Source organism: Pipra filicauda, unplaced genomic scaffold, assembly GCF_003945595.2.
Source record: "Pipra filicauda isolate LSUMZ 115617 unplaced genomic scaffold, ASM394559v2 scaffold322_size837228_pilon, whole genome shotgun sequence".
NCBI lineage: Eukaryota > Metazoa > Chordata > Aves > Passeriformes > Pipridae > Pipra > Pipra filicauda.
The window spans coordinates 517,582-542,265 of record NW_024104446.1 but is presented as its reverse complement, the minus strand read 5'-3'; the positions used below and the strand labels follow the sequence as shown (position 1 = coordinate 542,265).

Sequence of the window (24,684 nt, the reverse complement as noted above, 5' to 3'; positions counted from 1 at the left end):
ACTTTTTCTGTCCCTTCCATTTATGAAAAGCTGACTGCTGTTTTTTAGAATAGTGGTGTAAGATTGAAATGGCAGTAGCCTGTACATGCACAGTAATAGGAAGGTTTGATTATAAAAGATTTTTTGACTGAGGCAGTTGGACCTTTTGATTATTTTCTTGCTGTAAGCCTGATAAACAATTTCATTATGCTGTCCTGGCTTTATTACTCTTGGTCACTATCAACCTTTAAAAGGGTTATTTGTAACAGCAAAGGCTACGTTCATATTAGTGAGCCATAGCCTTCATCAAACCAGAGAGTGTTAATTGCACTATTCATTTCTTTGGTGATTAGAAGATAAATAAATCTAGGGATTGAATTAAAGTATTTTAACAATAGATGAAGGTTATTTATCTCCTGCTTTAGACTTTTTTTCCTTTCACTAGTCCCCTGTTGTCAAAAGTGTTGACTCTCTTCATATGCTAACAGAGAATGTTTCTGACCAGCATAATGTTTAGCAGTGAATGGTGTTGAGTAAGGGAACTGCAGGGCTGGTTTTCAAGTAGCATTTCTTCTTCTGTCTTTGCAGTGGTCGGTATTGGAAAAGGAACAAAACTGCTGAGAACTATGCTGGCAGGTTCCAAGGTAAGGAATGCTAAATGACTTGTATTAGTGGGGTTTTTTGTTTGTCAGGTTTTTTTTAATTCCAGTGAAGAGCTGAATCGACATACAAATATGTCAGCCATCCTGCATACTTGGTTTAAATGTGTACTTCAGTTCCTTTTTGCATTTAGTCAGAAATTTGATACCAAGACTTTTATGTCCAGATTGGTTATTTAAAAAACTTTGCTTGTCTTGGTTTTCTACAAACTGTTAGTAAATACCAAATTCCTATTTTGGAGGAAGATTTCTATACTATTTAGTGTATTTAAAAAAAAAGAAAAAGAAGAGAGAAGAACTGTAATGAAGAAGGCACTGAAAATGATGATTTTGGGATGTAGTTGTATACGACAGTTCGATTTTTTGTAATTTTCCTTGTATGTAGATAACTTAGTTGTTGTTTAGCTTGCAGTGACAGATGGTCTTTGTTTCTTTTCTGTCTTCTTAAATACCATGAGGCCTTAAGAGGCACCTTTTGGAATTAAGAGTGCTTTGCATGTGTGATAGTAGCTATCATTGCACATTGCAGCTGCTGCAGATGGGTGGTCCACAGACACATCAATAGGCACGTGTGAGAAGACAAAGGCAGCAAAACCCTGTGGCTGCATGAGATAATCCAGACCAGAGCCTTGACAGAAATCTTGTTCAGTGCTGGTTTTCATTAGTTGTACTGTGTCTTTGGTGAGTGCGCTTTAGATAGTAGGTGTTACATACACAAAAAAGTGCAGTTACTCCCAAGAGTAATCTACCAGTGTTGATTCCTTATTCACAAGTTAGATTCTGTGATTTTAGCCATTGTTTTTACATGACAAGTCTAGGTAAGAATGACAGGCACAGAAATCAATTAAGTCTTCCAAATTTCATCCTATTCTCAGGGCAAGTCAATAGTGGGCTTGTGTAAATTGACAGCCTTTATAATACATTTTATTCTTCCGTTTTTCCCATTCTCTTCTGGTCTGAACACTTAGTCTCTTTACAGCTGCTGAACTGATAGCTTAAAGGTAGAATTTTATTGACAATCTTCAGTTCAACTCAAAGGCAAAGAATTTGACAGAAGAGAATGCAACAGGGTAAAAGGACAGGGCTGTAGAGTCTGATCCAAAACTCACTGTCATCAGTATCAGTCTCTGCACTGACTCTAATGGTTTTGGATTTTGTTTATGTGACCAGTTTTCAGAGGCATCTGTGTTTTGAAACATGCAGGAAGCAGCTGGATTTACAGTGGAAACGTAAGCAGTTACCACCTGACAGTTCCTTTCAAAGAACTTTAAAGTAAAAGAAGTCATAGAGTTACTTCTGCTAAATTAAGTCATCATAGCTAATTGTGTGAAAAATGATGACTCAAAAACACATAAAGCAATTGAAGTCTCTCTTAAGCTGATGTTCACAGTGGAAGCAGCTGTGATGGCAGAATTATGCACAGTGTTCCTTGATGACTTCACTATAAAGTCCTGTAGCAAGTAGCAATGTTATCCAGCCAAACCTTGTCCTCAGATTGCTCAAAGTGGTTTAGAGCTGCTGCTGAGGGGCAAGGAAAGAGAAAATGGGCAGGTGGGGCAGTCCAGTGAGCTACACCAGCCAGATCCATCAGCCCTCACCTGGCCTTAGGTTGGTGTGGGCTGTGGGTACTTGATTCAGTGAGGCAAAGGTACATCCTTACAGAGATCAGCAGCTCTTCCACTGCACTCATTGGTGTGTTCTGATGTGGCACAGAGTGTGGGGTACCTGAGGTCTGTGCCAGGTGGCACAGAGTGGCAAGCATTTATTTGGAGCTTTACCTGTGTCTGCCTTCCTGTTTTCTATTTATGCTTCAATAAATTAGACACGCAATAAATGGGGAGGCTTAAGGAAGTTGAAGGATCTCCTACAGATGTCTGCGTATTTGTTTTTCTGACCACACTGACAACAACATCTCATAATGTATCAAGAGATAATTCCATGACTGTCTAAATAGGTTTGAGTATCTTTTTGCATCCTGTGCCATGTGCTTGGAGTTTAATCTTCTTTCTTTTTTTTTTTTTTACCATGCATGCTAAAGTGTTTGTTGAAATGTGATGTTTTTCTTTTGTTCCTTTTATTACTATGAAGTTCTGATGAACTGTCTGACCCTCTCTGGACAGGATTTACTGTTTGCTTATAGGAATGTGTCTTGTAAAGAAACAATTCAGTCTATCATTGTTGGCAGCAGAGTTATGCTGAGTGGCCAAAACGTATGTTACTGCAGTAAACTCCATATGGTGACTCTGCCAGAGATTGGACTATTTCTGATTTTTTCCCAAACGTTGTGTGAAACTTTCCTGACTCTGTGTGGCAGCTCTGAGCATCATCACTTCATGTGCAACTCATACACATTCTACAAGGAGTGTTACTTTTTCAGTGTAAGCTGAGTTCTTAATTGGTTTGACCTCCTTATGCATTAACTCAACCCAAATAGAAATGTGCAGCCAAGGGCAATACCTTCTTAGTGTTCCATATCTCTCATTGAATTCTTAATATTTATCCAGAAATAAATATATGTACAATCTGGCTTTGTTTGTTTGTTTGCTTTAATTTGTTTCAAATGTTCCAAGTGAGAGGGAGAAGCTGAATGCTCTTTGGTCTCGAATTTAAATACTGAGCATTTCATACATGTTCCGTAGGAGAATCACTTTTTCTTCTGGTTTGCTGAGACTTGGACTTGGTCTTGCTTGGACTTTTTGCACTCCAATATTTTGAGAGAATTTTTTTTTATCGTGTTGGCAAAATAAAGACAGTAGAGTGAGAAAATATTTCCTGCTTCAGCAGTAAAATAAGTATGATGGGAGTGGACCAATTTTTGCTATAATAAAATGTTTCTGAACAACTCAGTCTTATGAATGACTAGTCTGTCTCAAACACAGTGTAGAAGTGTGTTTTTTAGGGGGGAGAATGGGTTCAAAAATGGTACCTTTGGCACAGTTTCCAAAGTGGTAGTCCTCTTTTAAAACCTCTCATCTACCGGAATATGCTGCTGTTACATAGAAACAATGAGAGAAATGATCAGGTACTCATCAGAGAAGAAAAAAAAGGAAGAGCAATGAGCCGTGAAATTCTGCATTATTCTAGTACTTTCCATAGGGAGGAGATGTCTCCCAAAATGTACAGCCTTTATTTTTAGATGAGATAAAACTGGAGAATTGAAACTTTCAGACTCAAGTTCTGTGCTTAATTTGCATTTTTTTTTCAGTTAGATAAGACCTGGGTTCACCCTAAGAGAATTTTAGTCATACTAGTATAAACAAAGCCAGAACTTGGCCATCCATCAAACTGTTCTTGAAATCACTGCCTCTCAATGAGCAGAAAACATGGTTTTATTGGTTTTATCTGAGCATGCAACTTCTACTTATGGTCCACATACAATCTGAATGCCCAAGTGCTCAAGTGATGTGAGGGAAATTGCCCGAGTACTTTGCACTGGGTGCACAAGCTTGGGCAATGACTAATTAAAATAGAAAATTCAATCTCAAATTTTGTGGCTTTTTCAGAATGGAACTATCCAAAAAACCCCAAACCACTGGATAGAGTAAATCCCAAATTCCAAGTGTTCATAAAGCCTAGAAGGAGAAAAAGAGATTATAGGCAGAATGAAGATGCATCAGTGACCACTTTCGTTTATTATAATAAACTTTCATTTATTATAATTGTTAAAATTTGAATTCTTATGAATCCTGGATAGAAAATGAGTGCTAGTACAGTGATTAGGTCTAAAATCTTGCCAGTCACACTTGTATTGTAAGAGAAAGGACTTGTCTGAGCAGCAAGTGGTTCAACTCACCTTAACAGAATTTCTGAGACATGTGAGTTACTTTTTGCAGTGGGATTCTGGGATTAGAGTTTGTGTATTGCAAAATTGTTTCTCTGGAAGGATGGCATCAGATGCCAACAAAGTGTCCATAAAGAATGTTGTTTCTTTAACTCCCATGATTACCTTACTGTCCTAAAAATTAGGCGTTAATTTGTATCCCTTAACTTCTCAAACATAAAGCTTGCAAGCTTTCTCCATGAATTAATTTTTTTTAATTAAGTCCTTAGGTTCCATCTTTTGGCAATGAGTTCAGTGAATTAATAACGCATTAAAAAGCACATCTAGTGGTTCTATAAGGAGCAAAACTAATGAAGCCTTTACTTGTGACTGTGTTTGTTTACAGCTCGTTAGGCACCAAAGCCCCATGTGGACTTTCTGGTATCCAGTAGTTCAGTGGGGCTCCCTCTGGACCCTTCTTAGCAGAAGCTGCAATAGATTTATTTCCTCTATCTGTCTGTTTTCAGGAGGCTTGTAAGAACTCGGCATCTCCGAGACCTCTATTCTTCTGCCAGCGTTTGTGTGTTTGCACATTGACATGCACACCATGATGGTGTAAGTGCTGTTTCTTTAGAAATCCTAATTTCTTTTTGAAGAGCCTCACCGTGTTGGGTTGTTTGTTTGGTTTTTTTCTCAGTGTGTGTTAAAAGCAGTTTGTGCTTCAGTTCATATATTTGAGTTATGAGTGCAAGAAAATTGAGTTGGCTTTCCTTTTGAACGATCCTCTTGATGGTGTGTGCTCTTACTTTTAATCTTAAAAATTTCTCTAGGGCTGAGCTTCATAGTGCTTTCTTTTGGAGTTAGTAAAACAAAAGCAATTATAAATACAGTGCACAGGGATGTGTTCTGTTTTCTTTTTCAGATTCTACTATTTTTAACATTGTCTTGAAAGGGCAAGATTTATGGGCAGTTGTAATAATTTTATTAGACTGATACGTGTAATATGGAAAACCAGGTGTTTGGATATGCAAGCCCTCTCTCAGATCTAAAATAGAAGCTGTGGACTTTAAAACTAAATTTTAGGTTTCTTTAGAGTTTAGTGCAGTAGGGATCTTTTAGACCATTTCTAAAAAAAAATATTGTTAATGCTTGTGAGTGTGGTATGAACAATGCTGTGAGGGCAAGCAGTTGTCTAGGTAATACCCCCAAGACTGTTCCACAAAGATAGGCTACTTTTTATTACCTGCTTTAATAAAATAGGTTCAGAAAGCAGTTTATCTCCTGAATGGGGTAGCAAGGATTTGTGCACAAGGGATCAGCCAAGCTCCCAGGCACAAGGTGAGGGGGACTGTTATTGCTTGTTTGATGATTCTGCAGATCCCATCTTGCTTGTGTTCATCTGTGATTTTAGTTGGGCTTTTCCTTCCGAATTGCAGTATTATCATATCCAACTGTCTCTACTTGTCTTGGAGAAATCCAAGTAAAAGTGGTTTGTTTGCTCTTTAGCCCTTTCCCTCGGATATTTTTCATCTGCAGCACCTTCTCATTTTTCACTCTGTGGTTTATGCCCTCTTACATTCTCACATCTCTTTGTTTATGGTATCCTATCCAGCATAACCAAGGGTCAGACTGAATTTCTTTTTGTATTGAGATGGCAGAGGTGAGAAAAAAAAAAGAGTGCAGTATGTGACCTGCCCATTTAAACAAAAGGTGTTGTAGCTACACAAAATGTCATTATTTTGCCTGTGTTCAAGCCCAAAGAAATTATTGTTTCCTTACAAGGGAGGTAGAAGGGAAAGGAGGAGATGATAAGGTTATCTCCTAGGGGAAAGAGAGAGCCTGGTAGATTATATGTTGTGGCATGTGAAGGGGTTAGTGTGAGGTAACATTATAGCGTGCCAGGAATCCAATATCTCTGTTGAGCCCATGGTTTTTTCAGAACCCAGTGGAGTTATGAATTTTAGTTCCCAGGCTTATTTTGAAAGGTGTTTTGTAGGTTTCCCTTGAGGAACAGGACTGGCAGATTGGAGGTGGAGTGATTGTTTTATGGGAGATGTTAACCCACGGGCGGATGGATGTGTTTTAGCCCTTGTAGACTGGCTGGGTGAATTCTTCCTGACATGTACTGGTTGCTTAATTTCATCCATTTAATTACCATTTTGGGCATTAGATGAAGTATATTATGTTCCTTAAATATAGGTATAGGACTGAGAAGTCTTGACATTTCTGTTACATGGTATTTCCTACGTTATTGTGCAAATATTCAAGGAGTACTTCTTCGTGTGTTTGCATAATACAGTGCAAAGATGTCTCTTAATAAAACTTGTCCTATTTAATGTCTGTAGCCTGCAATAGCTACATCCAGGTGCTGCTATAACAGTTTGGTGGGGGTTTTTTAACCACTACTGGCACCTGAGAAAGTTTTTGCAGAACCAGAACTTTATATTGGAATTCCATGACTTCTTTCTAGAGGAGGGGAGATTGGTTCGGACACCCATTGTTGTGTATGCAAAGTTAGCACTAGTTTCTATCTTCTGCATGTTACTTTACAATGAATTTCATGTCCCCTGAATACCTCAATATATTAAGTAGAGATCAGTGTCAGTTTATGAAAGTGTGATTGTCCTCCTTATTTTGTCACAAGGAAAATGCCTACATGAAAGGAGGGCTGGGAAAATGCATGAATGAGGTTGGTTTTGATGTGTTTTGAGAATGTGTAGAAGGTGTTATCAAAACTTGAAGTGGTGTCTGTACAAAGCAAGATGCACTGAGGGGATGTTAAACTCTCACAGTGGAGGATGCGGGAATCGGGAAGGGCTGAAATGTTAACTGGATGAAATGGCCTTACACACTGTCAACATCTTTAATTACCTGTTACTGCAAAACATAAGATACATTTTTTAACCTGCCTTTTTTTTGGTAACAAATTGTAAGAAGAGAAGAGGCTGATTTGAATATGTAGTCTTTTCTGCCTTGCCTGATATCCCCAAAACAAAGTTGTAGAAGAAGAAGCAGCTGTTCAGTAGTATAGGTATGTACTGTACTGCAGTGTTACTGTTAGTAAGCTGGCTTAACATACTGTGTATTGCTCAAGTCTCTTTTATGCTCACCCCAGAGGCCTAAACTATTAATAGCTCAGCTTCATGCTCTATTAATATTCACACTCTTTTTTTAAACTGTTGGAAATCTTGAAGAGACTGCACCTATTGTGCTGCTCTTTCCCCAAAAATGCCAAATATTTTACGAGCATACTCTAGTGTGATTTTTCTGCTGTTCCATTCAGGAGGTCACTGGCACTTTCTTTCCTCTTGACCTTTCTATAATTGTGCATATGGCTGTGCTGCATGCACAGTTCTTGCTTGGATTCATTAAAAAATTAAGGCTACAACTTGGCAAGACTTTTTTCTCATTCTTAATAAAAATAACAGAAAATAAAAAGAATGGTAGCTGATTTTAAACTGGCCATTCTCCATTGTTTTCCCTAGTGTTCATTTCTAGTAATTTGGAGGTGCTCTAAAAGGTGCCTTTTAGAATTTGCTGCATCTTGGCTTTAGCAATGCCTTTGAATTCAGACTTTCATGCATTCAGTTGTATCTGTATGTAGCTGTCAAGTCTAACCTCTCTGGAAGGACTTATATTTCTGGGCAGAGAATTATGTATTTCCTTAAAACTCTGTTTCCCAGGTAGAATTTGGAGGTTGTCTTTGTTTGTTTTGTTTTATCTGTGATGTGGGTGCTAGAGGACAGAATAAGGAAACGGGTACTTAAGCTGAGGATGAAATTTAAGAGCCAACCTGAGACATTTTGGTGAGTGAGAGAGGTTTCCACAGAGCGCAAGTGCCAGAAGGGTTTGCAGCCACTTTTGCACATTGATCTGCATCCCCTCTTGGATGTTGTGAGCCTATATTTTGTTTACAAATGACATGTGGCCTGGTGCTACCTCAGGTGATTTAGCGTTCCTGTTACTGTTGGGATTGTTCTCCCACCTGCCCCCTTTCCTGTACTTTCTCTGACACCAGAATTCAAACTTGCTGCAGTTTTTAGCTGACACCTTAAAGTTTCTTTGATCTACAAGTAAAGTATCTTCTGTGGGTTCCCCTATTACAGCTGGTTCTAATCCTTCACATGAAAAATCTGGTCACATGTTTGAACATTGTGCAGAACTTTGTAAGTAAGCTGACATAAGAGGTCAGAAAATCCTGTTTAGTCCACAAGTAAAGATCAGGTAGTTCTTCAGCAATGACTGTACAATTACAGCATCTAGCAGTAAATAAAATGTCGTGCAGGCTTAGCACAAAGTCAGCTTTTTCTTTTAGGAGAAAAAAAATAATGGTAGAGAAGTTGTAATGTTTATGTATATCAAGAGGACATGTTTGGTGTTTGATAATTTTGGATTTGCTCTATCGTGAAACATGCGACTCCTCCCTCACCCCGCAGTCTGTATTTTGCCCTCTGTGCAACCTGCTTTTAAGAGATTAGGACTCTGTGCTTTTAATATATTGGAATCTGCTTAGTGAGAGTGCTTTGTTTTGGAAAATAATTGAAACTATGGCAACCCTTGGGTTTTTTTCCCAGCTTATTTGTCTACCTCATGTACTTCTCGGTTTTGGTGGATGATTAGCACACTGGAAACCACTGGTAGCTGCTTATGTTATACAAACAGCAAAATAAGTTTTGTAAATATTAAATCCAGAACATGTTATTTGTGCTTTAGAAATCATTAAACACAAACTGAACGTCACTGTAAAACTGAGAGTTTAAGGCCTCTTCATTATCTCAGTGGCCTAAGTCTGCAAAGCTGTAAGTGCAGATGGAATGGGTTTGGCAGAGGAGCACCAATTCTGATCAGTGCTTGCCTGCTGTGTGCTCACTCTGATTTCTGTCAAGTTCTCTAGAGCACTTGTTTTTTGTTTGTTTGTTTTATGTTCCCTCAAACTTGTTAGCCACATGCAGACATCAGTTTACATAAATTGACTTTCTTTTTCTATCCAATGTGGCTTTTCATTCCCAGCTTTGAGTCTCTTGCACAGGGGACCGTAGCCTTTTTTTATTTATTTTCCTTTTACACTTCTGTGTTCAGTTGCTGCTGTGACTAGAAAATGGGTCATCCTTGGATGAACTCATGAACTGCCTCTTCCAGAGAGCTTGCTTGCCTGGGAAATTCTTGTAGTGGGAGCCATCTTAAAATCTTCCTGACAGCTACTAGTGACCTTGTTTCATAATTACTTGTGTTTCTGTCTAGCTCTTCTAAAGTGTTGCTTCTCCATGTTTGAAAAAGCTTTTAAAACATGTTATAATTTAAGATTTCAACTCTCTGGCTTCTTTCCAAATAAAACCTTGATATATTAACAGTTAAAACTGAGAAGCTCTGTTCCATGGTCTGTCTGGCATTTGCACTGATAAGTGGGGCAGACATGCCTGGCAGTCAGCCCAGGGGCTTTAGCCTCCCCGAGGCCCCCCCCCCCGGGTGGGCTGTGCAGCTAAAAGCTCTGCTGGCTGTACTGCCCTGGAACGGGAGGGGATTCTTCTTCCTTCTCTTCCTCCTTTCAGTGTTAAATATGTATACTGATAAAGTCTTGCCTTTTTCCTCTCTCTTTTTATGGCTATTCTTTCCCTTTCTATGTTAGTCTAAAGATTTTTCTGGATATGAAATAAAAAAGCCAAATTATAGCTATTCTCTTACTAAAAAAATTATTGTAACCATATGGTTTATTATTTATGAAAATGTTGACTGTGCCCTGTGGTTGTGACTCTAAAACAGAATTCCTGTTCCCAAGATCTGTGAGATTTATTAGAGTTTTTGTAATTTGTTTCTTATGGGTTCCTGTAATCCTGTTTTTTCTCCAGTGCTGTTTTTTATGGCATGTTTCTTCCTGGTCATGGGTATGGTAGCAAATGCACACAGCCCAAGCATTTCACTGTCTGTCTGGTCTTGCTGAGGTTTTATCCAGCACATCCCCCAGGCCGTGTGACAGAGTTTGTGCATTATCATTGACAGAGTGCAGTGGTTTGGCACTGTAAAGTATCTTCTTAAGGCTATCTCCTCCCTAGTGTGAGTAGAGGAGCTGCTTATGCTCAGGGGCTTCTGATCACTTTGCTGCCCTTTGTTTCGGTTGCCATAATGTCAAGAAAATGTTTTTCTGAAGAGCTGAGAGACACAGCCATTCCCTGATGCAGGAGAGTTTTGGGATGGTCTGTACGTGCTCAGGGTGCTGTTGTACAATTGTGAGGCTCTGCTTTGGGACCATGCAGACCACCACTAAAAGCTGGAATTAATGCACAATGCTGCAGCACTTGAGAGTTGTGACTAGGAATGCTTGATCTTGGCTTTTAATGTGCTACCCTTTTGGAATCCCATAGTGAAGTTGAGGTGCTGCTTTTAATCTTTAAATGATTTGGGTCCTGGTCTCTTGAGATGAGTAGAGGGCAAGGATGTAGGGGCTGTTGATTGGCAGAATGTTCTGTGGGGAGCTGCCAATAGAGGGATGTTTTCTGCACTTGCCAGGCTTTTCCACTCCTGCAACACCTACTACCTTCTTTTTTTGTTCCAGATTGAGTGGGTTAAAGGCAGCGTGGTTGTGAGCAGTTGCTGTCTGTGTTCCTGCAGTGATTTGTAATTTGAGAGTACAGGAAGAATGCTCCTAGATGTATTTTAGAAAACTGGAAGAAATAAATGATTGCCAACAGAGGTGAGAAAAGGTCACCGAAGACTTAAGTGACTCAGAATCCATTGGGTGCTTCTGAGGACAGTGTGAGTGAGAGTCTAGAGAGAGTCAATGCTGAATTTTGGCACAAAGTAAGAGGAACAATAGATTAAGTCTGGACTCTCATATTATCTTCTACAAGCTCCAGGTCCTGCACCCTAGCAAAGGAAAAGTAAACTTTATTAAGGCTAGTAAGAATTATGATATATAATTGTAGATACCCAAGGGTATTCCAGAGACTGATCATAAAACAACTGTAATTCTTAATTTCCTGACCTATTGTAGCCTTTTTTGTGGATTATTGCATTGATGTCTTGAGTATTTTGTGACTCTATAAAGGCTCCTCTAAGGAGTGGGAACTTTTAAGGATGTTCTTTTTATAAATTGCATACTTTTTTGCCTTTGTTGCAGAGATTAAGTGATGAGATTTGGATTGTATTGTTCATACAGTTATTATCTCTTTATTGCTGGTAGGTCAACTATAACATGTTATTGTAACAGACAGCCTGAAGCAAGATAGCCAAGACCAGAATTAAGAGGAAGAAAGTAATTTGAACTGAAGTAGTATGAGTATTTTGATTTGGAAACATCTGAAGATGGAGTATGAGGTTTTAATTTTTCAGATTTAAAGTTTTACTGAAGTGCTAAGATCATTCATCATGCTGTTATAATGATGATCTGCTCACATGTTTTTATTAACCTCTAGAATAATTGCTGAATAGTGTCTCTTTCTAGCTATGCTATTAAATGTTCAGAACCAGATCATTAAATGTCTTGGAAAGCAGGCAATTTTATGGTCCTGAAAGCACATAATATGCTTGCAAGTTAATTTAAATATTTGTTGTGGAGCAGCCTTCATCCATTCTTCCTTTTGTTTCTTTTTCATGCATTCCAAAAGTGTGTAAACTTCAAAGATTTTATTTTAAAATACCCGCCTTTGCAGAGGTATCAGGGGATTCATACATCTGCAATATTTGGGGAAAAAGTAGCCCTGATGTGGTGTTTAATGTGGTTTAACCTGGCAGGCAGCTAAACACCATACAGCTGTTTGCTCACTCCCCTCTGAGTGGGATGGGAGAGACAATCAAAAAAAGATAAAACCCGTGGGTTGAGTTTAAGGCAGTTCAGTAAGGAATGCAAAGCCATGCACACAAGCAAAGCAAACCAAGGAGTTAATTTCCCACTTCCTTGGGCAAGAAGGTGTTCAGCCATCCCCAGGAAAGCCAGGCTCTGTCAAGTGTATTGGTGCCTTTGACAGACAAACACTAATCACCCCCAGCATACCCCCCTTCCTTCATCTTCCCCCCACTTTATAGTTTAGCATGACACCATATGGTCTGGAATATCCCTATGGACATTTGGGGTCAGCTGTCCTGGATGTGTCCCCTCACAACTCCTTGTGCACTCCCAGCCTGCTCACTGGTGGGATGAGGAGCAGAAAAGGCCTTGACTCTGTGTAGGCGCTGCTCAGCAGTAACAAAAACATCTCTGTGTTATCAACACTGTTTTCAGCATAAATCCAAAGCATAGTCTCATACTAGATACTATGAAGAAAATTTTCTCTATCCCAGCCAAAACCAGCACATGAAGTAAGCAAAGAATACAGTTATTTTTATATTAAAGTCTGCACTCTGCTGCCTTTTGTCTGACTGTTTCTGCTGCTGCCATTTTGTGGCAGTTGCTTGAAGAAATACATAGAAGTGGCAGGTTGTCACATGGAACAAAATCAAGGCATGTCTTAGTAGTCCAATGTTGTGGGTGTGATTTATATGCGTACACTGTTATTACTTGAGGTTGTTTGTACTTTGCAAGTACATGAAAAAGGATGCATTGCATCAAAGAGTAGAATGTTAGTGCTTATGCTTGTTTGGATGTGTTCCAGTCGAATTTGGTCAACCAGTTTCTAAAAGATACATCCTTTTATGACTTGGTTCAAATTTGTATTAACTCAGCTGGGGGTGAAGTTAATTGAAAACGTTACTGGGATGTAGGCGTGTTGAACACTTTGATTTTTCTCTCTGAGGCTTTATTCTGAAGGCCTCTGGATTTAACATAGGAAGCTGAGGGAAATAGAGTGGCATAGGATCAAACCACAGATCTTAATCCCTGATGGTATCTGCAAACTTGACCTAAACTCACGTTAGAGAGTGAGTCTTCAGGTGTTGGTAGCCTTGTGACAAGACATGGAGCAACTGGTTCCTGGGGAGCCTTGTCAGCTCCAGGAGATTGTGCCCTATGCCCACAGCATGGCACTTCTTAGGGTGAAAACATGAAAAAGGGGGGCAGCAGGTGAAATGCAATAAGAACAAGAGCTACTGTCCTGGGAACAGGTCAGTTCCTTCTTGCAAACTACAGACATGTACGCTGAACAGTTTTTTAGAGAAGAACCCTGAAAAACCCTGAAACAGAAATAATCAGAGAACTCATGACAAGCAGAGGTGTTGCTCAGTGGCCTTGCACTCCTTGTGCTGGTCACAAGGTCCTTAGCAGATTCCAGGTGATCAAAGCTCCAGCTTCAGGCTATTGCATATCACTGCATTTCCTGGCAGAACTGTTGCAATGCTTTGCCTTGGAAATGGGTGTTTTGTTTTCACAAGTAAAGATCTTTGTATGTTTTTTTTTTTAATGTGCAAAGGAACAGAAAAATTGTCTGTGAAAGGTACTCTATGTGCCTTGCTTCAACAATGACATATGACACCCCACAGAGACTTTGATTTTGCCATCCCATTATTTTCTTTATGGTATTGATGTATTTATAGTAAAAATTGGATTCCATGTTACTTCTTGCTTGGGTTTCTAAAACCAAAATCACAGGGACGTGTAACAGGATTTACTTTTGTTTAGTTCCATGTCTTTCCCTCTTGACTTTTGCTTACCCAAAGTTGCTGGATTGACTACTCAGGTAGTATCCTTCTTGTTCTGATTTGAAGTAATTGGTAGTTGCAGTCTTTATATAAAAAAAAAAAGGAAAAAGAAGAGAAGAAACAACCTTGATGACCTGACTCACTAATCTCTCCATCTCTCTTCTTCCTTCCCAGAAATACACTGCCATTGGAATGCTGGGCAAAGCTACTGATACATTAGATGCTACAGGAAAAGTAACTGAAGAAAAACCTTATGGTAAGTATAAATTATCTATACACTTGATGTAATTTGAAGGCATAAATGGTCTCTGTCATAGAAAAGCGGAAGAGATGTTTGGGACTCTGAATTAAGTTTAAATGTGAAATTAAACTAAGATTATTTCATCTTCAACTTAAGTGCTCATGTAATTCAAACCAGCTTCATGCAATTATGTCCAACGCAAGTGTTCATTTCTGTTGGAAAAAAAGCAAACCAGGCGTTAGATTAGGAGGGAGAAAATAGAATTGGGCAGGACTGTGTCATTTTAAATCTTTGACAGGCTGACAAATGACGTGCTGTGTCCAGTAACATTTTCCTCTCTCCGTGTATAGTCCCATGAGTGCTCTTTTAGTAAAACCCTTCAAGACCAGTGGAGGAATAAAGTACCTGGATCTTCCCTTTAACTACAGACTGCTCAGCACAGAATGAGAATGGCATAAACCACATTCTTCATATGGTCACCTACCAAATCTTGCTCTTGCTTGCAGCCTGTGTTGTAACATCTTTAATAAATGAATTTTTCTGCCCCATAGAGCACAGTGCAAGAGTTTAAGGCTTCAGAACTCATCCTGACTGTGGCTTTGCTGAAGTGGACATTCCACAATACCCAGGGCATTTTAGAAACAATGTAGAACTAACCAGGGACACAGTAAATGTATTTGCCATTACTTCTTTCACAGCCTGGGGGTAAAAAAGAAAAACAAAAAAAGGTAACTGGTTGCTTAGCAACTCTACAGGCTCTACACTGTTTGTGGTACCTGGTAATAGGTACATGAAGTAAATTATCTTTTTTTCTAATAGCTTGATGAAAAAGGTAGCCTGGATTTCACTTCTCACCCCCAGTCTCCTTTCTTTTGCAGTTTTAATTTTTGTATGAGACAGGCAAGCATGAGTTTCTTGTCCACATTAACATGATGGATCATTCTAAATAGTATTATTTACTAGGTAGTGTTATTCGGAGATGTTGGATCATTTGCTTTTTCTTCAGGATCAAGTTTTAAATCTCTCTGAGCTTCTGAAGAGTTGGGCTGAGCATGCACATGGTGTTAGGAGTTGCCAATGCTTCATGATGGTTGGAAAGGACACTTTCTTGGTTCATTCAAGGTGGAACGTTGTGGTTCTGCTGCACTAATTGGTATTTGTTGCAGATACTTGCTCATATGTAAGCTGTGAAATACCATTTTAAGTAGATACAAATCCCATAGTTAAATTAAAAAAAAAAGTGTTTCTTGTGACTCTGGTTTTACTTTTCTTATTTTGTATTGTTTACTGCAGATAGAATTTAGTGTTGTTTTCAAGTGCATTTCTCTCACTGGCTCTACTGTTACAGTAGTTCCCACCTCTGCACCACCTCCTCTGTTATGGTGGTTTAGCTTTTCTGTTAGACTGTGTGCTTGGAGAATTTACTTGGGTTAAAAATACCCCCTTTTTTGGGTTGCTAATCATTTTAAACTGAGATCAGTTGCATTTGCAGTTCTTCAAGTGGTCTCATGAAGAGCAGTATTTCTCTTCTACTGAGACTGAGAGCAGAAAGAAAACGCTCATGAAATTGGTCTCAGTTGCTTTCCATGTTGGCGTAAATCAGTCAGATTTGATTTCTTCGAAAAGAAAAGGAGGGAACATGCATATTCCTTTTTTGTTTTCCATGGTACCTACATGTTTTGTATTTCCTTCCTTTCTCCCATTCTAATAAGACAGATGTTTCTCATCTTCTCCCAATCAGCTTGGTTTTCTGCAGGGTACTCAGGGTGGCCCAACATCCCTAATCTCTAACCCTTTACAGGTACTCCAAAACCAGATATTTGAGCTGAATTGCAGTTTTCCTTTGATACCTGCAAGGATCTTGGGAGAAGCAGAGCGTCTGCTAGGGAATATAATCCTACTGTACCAAGATTGGGCCTTATTGCAGAGAAAGGGCACTAAAACAGTTTCAAGTTATATAAAACTCTTCTTGAATGACTCCATTGGACCACAAGAGGAAAGTGCCTGCAGAAAGGTGCCAGCTATCTTAACTATAAGAAATGTTACATTTTAGTCCTCAAAGTGTCCCTAGACAGCAGCTGAGGAAGCAAACTGTACAGTTAGTCACAATGAAAGGATGTACTGAAAAGAGTTCCTTGGTTTTAACTCCTCCTGAACTTCTCATAGTTTTTTGATTGTTTCTTATCAGACGAGTTTGCATTTCCGCCTGAAATGGTTTCATACTGCTGCCAGGCTACCAGATGCTGGCTTTGGAAGCACCTAGCATTTAGAGTTCTTCTGATGCCTTTTTGAGCACATTAATGTTTGTAGCCCATTTTTAATATTTGTAACTATGCATAGGGATGTGCATTCTGAAACCCACTTCCTCCCAGCTGCCTACAGGCCATATCCAGATATGGAGAACAGAATTAATGAGGATTTTCTGCAGGTCTCTGCTGATTATGCTGAAATATATGTTTAACAGAGCTACCTGAATAATTTGGAAAATGTAGTAATTTCAGCATTCTGCTTGTCTGTTTTCAAATAATTTGTGCCAGGCCAGGTGGAATTGAGATCATCTGCTGTACTTTTGTTAGACTGTCATGGATAATTCTTGAGTTCTGTTTAGGTGTTGTTTGTTAACAAGCCTTCAGTGGAGGCTTCTTGAGGTTGTGGCACAGTTGGCACCTTATGGTTTGGTAACTATTTTCCTTCTTTTATAGCAGGAAAAAAAATCAACAGTCACCAGTGTTCAGAAGCACACAACTGTTCTTTGGAATTTTTGTTGTTAGAAGCTAATAGCCTTATATTAAATGTTTTTAGAAGCATTGGAGGCCAGAAGTTCTGGGTACTTTGGGATGCTGGTAGATTCATAAGGAATGATCCACTGGAAGATGCGGAGCCTGTGCAGAAACCATGTAACTACACTGCCAGTCTAAGGGCTTAGGAGGAAATTTAGAAAAGAGTCTTGAATGGAATGTATTCCAAGTAGTGTCCTCAGAGCAGGTACAGCCTTTTTGCTCTGAGTTAAGGTTTTCATTATTCCTGGTGACTGGATGAAATTATCCCGTGAGCTAAACCTTGAAAGTCCTTACTGAAATCATTGTGAATCAGGGGGACAGCCTCCACACCCCTCCCTGGAGGGACACAGAGGTGCAGTTTTGAGGCCAGCTTCCAGCTAAGACTCATGGTCTGCAATACAGCAGATTGAGGATATTTGGTATTTGGAATGAGGACCTTGGGAGGAATAGGTTACTCTCTTTAGCAAGGGCAGTGACAGAGGTGTCCTGCAGAAATGTCTCTCAACCCTTTACTCTCAGGGAGTGGAGAAGAAGGTCAAACAGCACGTTTTGGGACATTTTGTGCTAATTTGCCTTTATGGATGTGTTCATATTCAAGTTGATGGAGGGCTGAGTCCAAATGCTGCCCTCAACTTGCTGACCAGACAAGCTGTTAACATAAACCCAAGCCCACAGCTGCGCGAGGAAGACCTGTGGCCAGGGTCCTGAGGGGAAAGAGTTCTGGGCAGCAGGACCACATTCCCCTCTGCCTGTGCTGTGGATGTAATGACTGGGAGCTGAAAGATGGTTCAGAGAGCCCTGCAGAACCATGGGTCCAAACTGGTGCTTGGAACAAATACAGAGTTTAGACATAGTTAAACTGTTTGGGAGAAGACTAATAAAACATTCTGGAGTGCTGGAAAAAGCTCCACCAGATTGTATGTTGTTCTAGGAGAGGACAAGAATCCAGTACAATCCATTAACACAAAGGCAGTGTTGCCTGTTTACACGAACAACAAACCACATGGGTTTAGGTTTTCAGAACGTAATACTGGCCAGCTTGTGCCACGATGTATTGCAGAAGACAAATATGATTTATTCTAGATCTTAGCAAACTCATCTGTAAATATTTACTTTGATTATGCACCACACAACGTTTGTTTGTTAATGGCTTAATGCATCATTCCTCACGTGGGGATTTTTTGTTTATCTCCTGAGACAGAGGTTGCCTATGTTACGAGTGACTTCCTCAGAGGCTGCATGTAACTTCTCAATCGGGGAATATGAGATCAGAGCCAGAACTGAACTCAGACCTCTCATTTGTCACAAATGCAGTTCATGGGATGAAAATTGGAAAGAGAACCCCCAGGGACACTTCTGCTTAGGTCTCAAATACTGAATTCTAACGTGAAGCAACTTGGGGTTCACAAGAAGGCTGACAGGGTCATTGTCATAGAACTGGGTCATGCTAACTTTCCACTGTGTAGTTTTGTTGTGATATAGAAATTTGCTAAATAGAAACAAAAGATTGAAATAACAATGTAAGAAACTCTTCAGAAGATTCGGACTTACTATACAATTGATTTTGTTGTTCCAAGTCTGTATTCTGATGTAAATTGGTCTTTCTCAGCATCCCTGACTGAATTTTGTGCCTCTTGCCAAGGTCTTCCAACCCTGCTGTTAATAACACTTCTTGGGACAGCTGCTTGGGCCTAGGGACATCCCTTCTCTTGAGGCTGCAAAGTGTGCTTTGCAAGACTGAGGTACCACAATACCATCTCCTAAAGCTGCTGTGAAAAGAAATCTCATCTTACTTACTTACAGCATGAAGTACATCTGTTTTGTAAAGCTTGCAATTAAAGATCTGTTCCAAAATATAATGAAGGCTCAACAAATAAATTTGCTTGGTTTCTGTTCCAGAACCCTGTTGACTTAGCTGGGTGACACTAATTGAATATAACTTATAAGAAACAGGACTAGTGAAGCCCTAGACAGTAGAAATGCACTGAAGTGCATTGTGATCACAGATCTTGTGTTTGCACTCTCTAAACAAATTAGGGATGAATGTCATATCTGTTGAATAGAGCTTCAAAGGACCAATGCAATCAGCTACTTAGGTTATAGCCTTTTAATAAAAGTGGGACAGATGTGTATGTGTACTCTTCAAATAGATTGCCTGAAACAGCTGTCTTTCTTTTACAGGGTTTCTTTAGTAAAATTACCTTACTTAGTATGTAACTATACCCTGGTGTGCATTTGCAAGTTTGACAGGGAAATTTGATGTGTTGTTCCAGACACAATCTTCTTCACTAAAAAAAAAAACACACAAACAACCCACAAAACCCAATGGTTTTGTTCTCTAATTATCTGTTGTGTTTTCACCAGCAGTTAGGTACTTTTAAAGAGAAGTTCCCAAGGTTAGATGAGCATTTTATTCTTTTTGGTGCTTTAACAAAAATTAGAATGTGCCAAATGTTGTAGTTTTGGTCTAGTTCCCAAGAAAGATAGATTTGCAGCCTCAGGTGAGGGAAATTGCAGAAGAAAATTGTGTATATGAGAATTTCTGCCCTTCTGAAAGTGTCCAGACTGTCTTAATCACCTTGGACAGTTTGTTCCACTCTTTTTGTGATAATTCACACTCCTACCTACATTCTGTTTTTTCTCTTTTCTTTGGTGTTTTTCACTCAAGCTAAATTCACATGAGAGGGAACTCTGATTTGTATCTGTTTGTGGAACGTGATTGATGCCATTAGTGCCATGTGAATAATCAGTACTAACATACTGACTGTTTTCTTTCTACAGATCAGGTAACAAAAGGAGATCTTGAAAATGTGCTGCAAAAGTTCACGGGGCACATCATGCAAGTCCCTCCACTGTAAGTTCCACAATATTCAGACAATCTTGACAGTTGTGTTCAGCTGTGAGGACTTGCCAACAGAAGTCAGTTCTCCCAGAAGTATTGAGACACGTTTTGGCAAGAGGATAGAGGCAAGGCAGTCAGGAGTTTAACATTTGCAAGTGCAGGTCATGCTCGTTTGAAGATTGAGCGCAAATGGTGACCTGGAGTCTGTGGATGTTTTGGGTAAATGTCAAGTAGCAAAAGTCTTGAACAGGGCTTGATGGCTTCTGTCCTGCCTTCCAATCTTCCTGACATCTCTGTGGAAGTGCCTTAAATGACTTTGAATTAGTTTTCTGCAACCTTAGAGTGTGAATGAGTGATGAATGACTGAGCAAATTTCTTCTGGTCAGGTGAGCCACAGTAGCTGGCAGTGTGCAAGCACTTGGCTTGTGACAGATGGCTTTTATGGTGATTCCAGCTAACATACTTTCCTTTGCATTTACCATATGTCACCGTGGTTCCAATGTAAACCCTGTAAGGTCTGGAACTCTGTACGTGTTCTGCTTCATGTGACCTGTTTCAAATTGCTCTCTATTAATTTGAGCAAGACCTTTTTTGATTTTTCTGTGGTCATCTTGCTGTCATGACCAAAGTTGGGGCTTTGGGTAAAGTTCCATATAATCAGTGAAATCAGTTTCTTTGGTTCCGTAATGGTTCCCTAAACACCCTAGAACATAGGTACATAACTTGGAAGTTGCTGTTCAGGACAGACCCTGGTGTGAGACAAGGAAAGGTGCAATGCAGAACTACAGGAGTTGTCTGAGCGACTCCCAGTGCTCAGCTCAACATAACGCTAGAAGAGAGCATGCCCTGCAGACTTCTGAGAGACAGGATGTTAGAGGCAGATGCAAGTGTTGTAACCCTGATAGAAACCCTTTTATTTCATAAACTGCAAATTGAGTGATGAAACACTTTTAAATCTGTACACCAAGAGATAAATATAGGACCATCTCCTCTTTTCCAGTTTATAGAGCTGCTGTCAAATGAGATGATTCTGTGTCCAAGAGATTTTGTGGGTTTTTTGTGAGTACTTGGAGAGGAGTAAAATGCTACTCCAGTCCAATATTAACAGGATCTAGAGAATGGGAAGCTTGTTCTGTTACAACCGTATGACACACATTTTCATGCTCTGTCTGATCAGCTATTCTGCTTTGAAGAAGGATGGAGAAAGGCTTTCAACTCTGATGAAGAGGGGAGAAGCAGTTGAAGCAAAGCCTGCTCGACCAGTGAGAGTGTACAGCCTTTCTCTCCAGCAGTTCCAGCCACCACTGTTCACGCTGGGTAAAGGTCAAAGTTTATTACATAGAGCAATGCTCCCAGCTTGTTAGTGTTTATTTACACTCACAATGGGACTAAGATAGTGAAATGGGTTTCATTTCACTCAACTGCTTATTTTGGTGTCAGCCCATGTGCAGAGACTTTCACTTTGCATTAAAAGCACCATGTTTTGGGTTTAAGTTAAGCTGATTATATGTAATCTTTCAGTGAGGGAAAATTCTGAGAGACTGGTCAGGGGATTATTTGCATCTGTCCATGATTTTGCAACCTCCAGCTCATTCCTGTCTCAGGTCTGCTTACTCCACTTTGCCCATTCTTTTACACAGATGCCCAGCCCTGCTGGCATCTCTCCCAGGGCGCAGCAGGGACCAGTATCAGTTACTGTCAGAACCCTTTCTTCGTTGAGGAGGCAGGATCTCATCCTTCCTTCTGTCATACATCAAGAAACTTGGATAGTACATTAAGAAGCACATTAATAAATAAACCAAAAAGAACTGTTGTAAATGTTTGATGCTCCTGTAAGGTCAAGATAATGTCTTGCATTGATCTGCCTGCCTAGTTGACCTGTGGTCCTCTGGTGGACCAGATGTTACATGATGAGCAGGTATGAGTGACAGAGCTCAGTGCTGTGTTACTTCAGCTCTTACTTTTTGGTTGAATGACTAGTAGCTGATCACTGGCAGAGGGGGAAGGGAAGACCCGAGATAGCAGGGAAAGTTAAAGGTGAATTTTAAAATTTTATGCAGCTGCCTGCCTGCAGTATCTTAAAAGCATTGGTAGTCAGTTTAGGCAGTACTTGAAATAACTTGCCTTCATCATTAGAAATATGAATCAACCTTCTGAAATGCTTAAAATGAATAGGATTGAAGCATTTGTTCACATACCACAGCAAGTACTTAAATTCCAGTGAGTTAGTTCAGTTGCCATTTTATTTGCTTTCCCTCCTGTCTGGCTTAGCAATCTCACCCGCACATATGTTACAGGATGAATAATTGATGGTGCATCCTATAAATATTTTATCACTGGGTTGTTTGCTTAGCTCATTTTTACATTTGTGTGGGGGCATGGTTTCTATGTAAAGTAGATTTCACATTGCACTGGCAATTTACTATGTCACTTTTAACATTCCAGATGTTGAATGTGGCGGTGGCTTTTATGTCAGGAGCCTGGTCAGTGACATTGGCAAAGGTAGGCATGAAAAAAAAGCAGGACAATTTAAGGAGTGAGTGTGTGTTTATGGAAAAATTCTGTCATTTTGCCTATCTCCAGGAACTAGACCTATGTGTTATTTTGCAGAATTGTAGTGCTATCACTTGTTTTTATATACTAAGGTAATTTTCTTGGGAGCATGGGGGGAATGAAGGCTGAATAATTGCCAGGGGACCTTGGGGGCTGGGGGATAAAAGTGGAGCAGGCAATAGCACTCAGCAAGATAATGCAGGGCAAGGTGGGGATTTTTTTTATTTCCTCCTCCATGTGTTAAAGCTAACTCAGATTAAAGATAATAAGAAGAAAAAAGACACTGTCTTTTTAAACATTTAAACATTATTCATCACATTTTGAAAAGAGATTGAACAGAACATTACCATGCACATAATAAACCCTATCTGCTGGAAAGACTTCTACATTGGTGATGATTTTTCTAGTGTTTTCTTTCTGCTTTGCCTTAACTGTGAATAGTTTTGCTTTCCCACAGGGTTATTTGTTTTGTGCTCTATATCAAACTGCATGATGGAGAATAGATAATCCATTTCCAATTTTTTTCTTAAATTATACATTTGCAGTTCAAGAAGGCAAGTAATGTTGGATAACCCTATGAATTTCAATGTTGTTATTTGTGCTTAGGCAAGTCAAAGTTTCTGTTACTGCCTTCTGATCATACTGGCTTATGTTTAGCCTTTTAATGATAAACCAAGATAAAGTCTGTCTGAAACTGGTTTCTTTTAAAAAACTGAAAATGCAGTGAAAATCTTCCTGCATCAGAAAGGATGGGAGAAATTATTTTAGTGTACCTGTGCACTTACTAGTCAGCTCTGGTTGCTGGTATGTTTTGTCCCCCTCGTTATGTAATTGTGTCCTGCTGGTATTTATTTAACACAGCAGAGCATTTGTATATATTTTTTTATTTTTCCTTATCTTAGTTTATATTATCCTGATAGGCAGCACAGGATAAAAATGTCAAAAATTATTCTTGAAGGCAAGAAGTGCTAACACCTCAAAATCTGTGGAGAAATAGTTCATGGTCACTTGCGAATGCAGAATGTTCTGTTTACATCTTATGACATTATTTCCTCTCTTTTCATTCTGATCTAAATCTGGGAAAATTTTTGACAACTTTCTGTCAGATTCTGAACTCTTTACTACTCCGGAGATCTACTGAAACCAAAGGACTTCCTGGGCTTGCATTTAAGAAGATATAAATGAGTGATAAATCTTCGTCAACTTCCTTCTCAGGCAAAGCAGAATAATGTGGAAGGCTACATATAAAAATACATTTTAAGTGAGCTGCAAATGGTTAAGCTTTTAAATTCCTCTTTTTCTTCCTGCAGAACTCTCTACCTGTGCCACTATGCAGGAGCTGACCCGCACCAAGCAGGGGCCGTTCACGCTGGAGGAACACGCCCTTCACGAAGACAAATGGACAATTGATGAAATTGCCCGGTCCTTAGAGCACTGCACAGCTCTGCTCCCCAGAGAGCCATCTCGTAAAAAATTGAAGACAGAGCATCCTGGTGAAACTGCTGTGATCTGTGAAGATAAGTGATAAGTTGGGTCAAGGAAAAAGACTGAATGATTGAGATATTTTAAGATTGGATTGGTGCTGTCCCACCTCCTGTGTAAATCTACAAGGGAGGGTGACAAACTGCAACACAAGAAAAATGGCTCTTTTGTTTTCTGGGGCTGGAACGTGCACTGAAAATATTCAGTGCTTACTGTGTCCTGACTGTTTATTTTCCTTCTTGCACAGTGTAAATGGGTCTGCCATTGATGCCAAATCTTCATAAACTTTTAAAGAACTTTCAAGCTGCAAGATAGCTGTTATTGCTAATTCCTCAATAAAAAAATTTAAAAACATTGTCTGATAAGTGTGCTCAAAAAAAAACATAATCTTTTTTTTCTTTAATGCTGGTAACCAAATCCTGAAATACCACAATGACAAGACCGTCACTTGAAGGATACAATAATGTGGTGTGGCAATTTGCTTTCTTGAAGTCCATTTCAGGATATATACATTTTACCTTAGTTTTTCCTTTGCTTGTTCTTTCAGTCAAATGCTTGCAGAATACGGTAAGTGCAGGTGCTAATATTTTAAGTTCAATCTGAAATGTCAGCATAAATGAATAGTTTTAAGTATAAACAGTCCCTGAAGATAACCGTTTGCTAACAGTGCTCTGAAGTGGACAGTCATGATTACAGGTGTACATGTCTTATTCTAGTCCAATGTCCCAGTTGGTGACCATCCATAATTTAAAGTACAGTCAACTGTTGTGCCCATCATAGTGCTTATAAAGTTAATTTTTGCCATCTGTATATTGCTTGAT

At 39.4% G+C, this 24,684-nt stretch overlaps 1 protein-coding gene across 1 annotated transcript in view; it reads left to right on the top strand.

Annotated features, from left to right (window-relative positions):
- Nucleotides 1–24,228, top strand: part of TRUB1 (TruB pseudouridine synthase family member 1) — a 28,954-nt gene extending 4,726 nt beyond the window's left edge. Inside the window, 7 exon segments of the mRNA XM_027740027.2 lie at nt 568–623; nt 14,140–14,221; nt 19,768–19,840; nt 21,006–21,145; nt 22,274–22,330; nt 23,692–23,900; nt 23,902–24,228. Of these exon segments, the coding sequence (XP_027595828.1) occupies nt 568–623; nt 14,140–14,221; nt 19,768–19,840; nt 21,006–21,145; nt 22,274–22,330; nt 23,692–23,900; nt 23,902–23,940 (656 nt within the window). The 3' untranslated portion in view covers nt 23,941–24,228.
- Nucleotides 24,229–24,684: the final 456 nt, after the last annotated feature.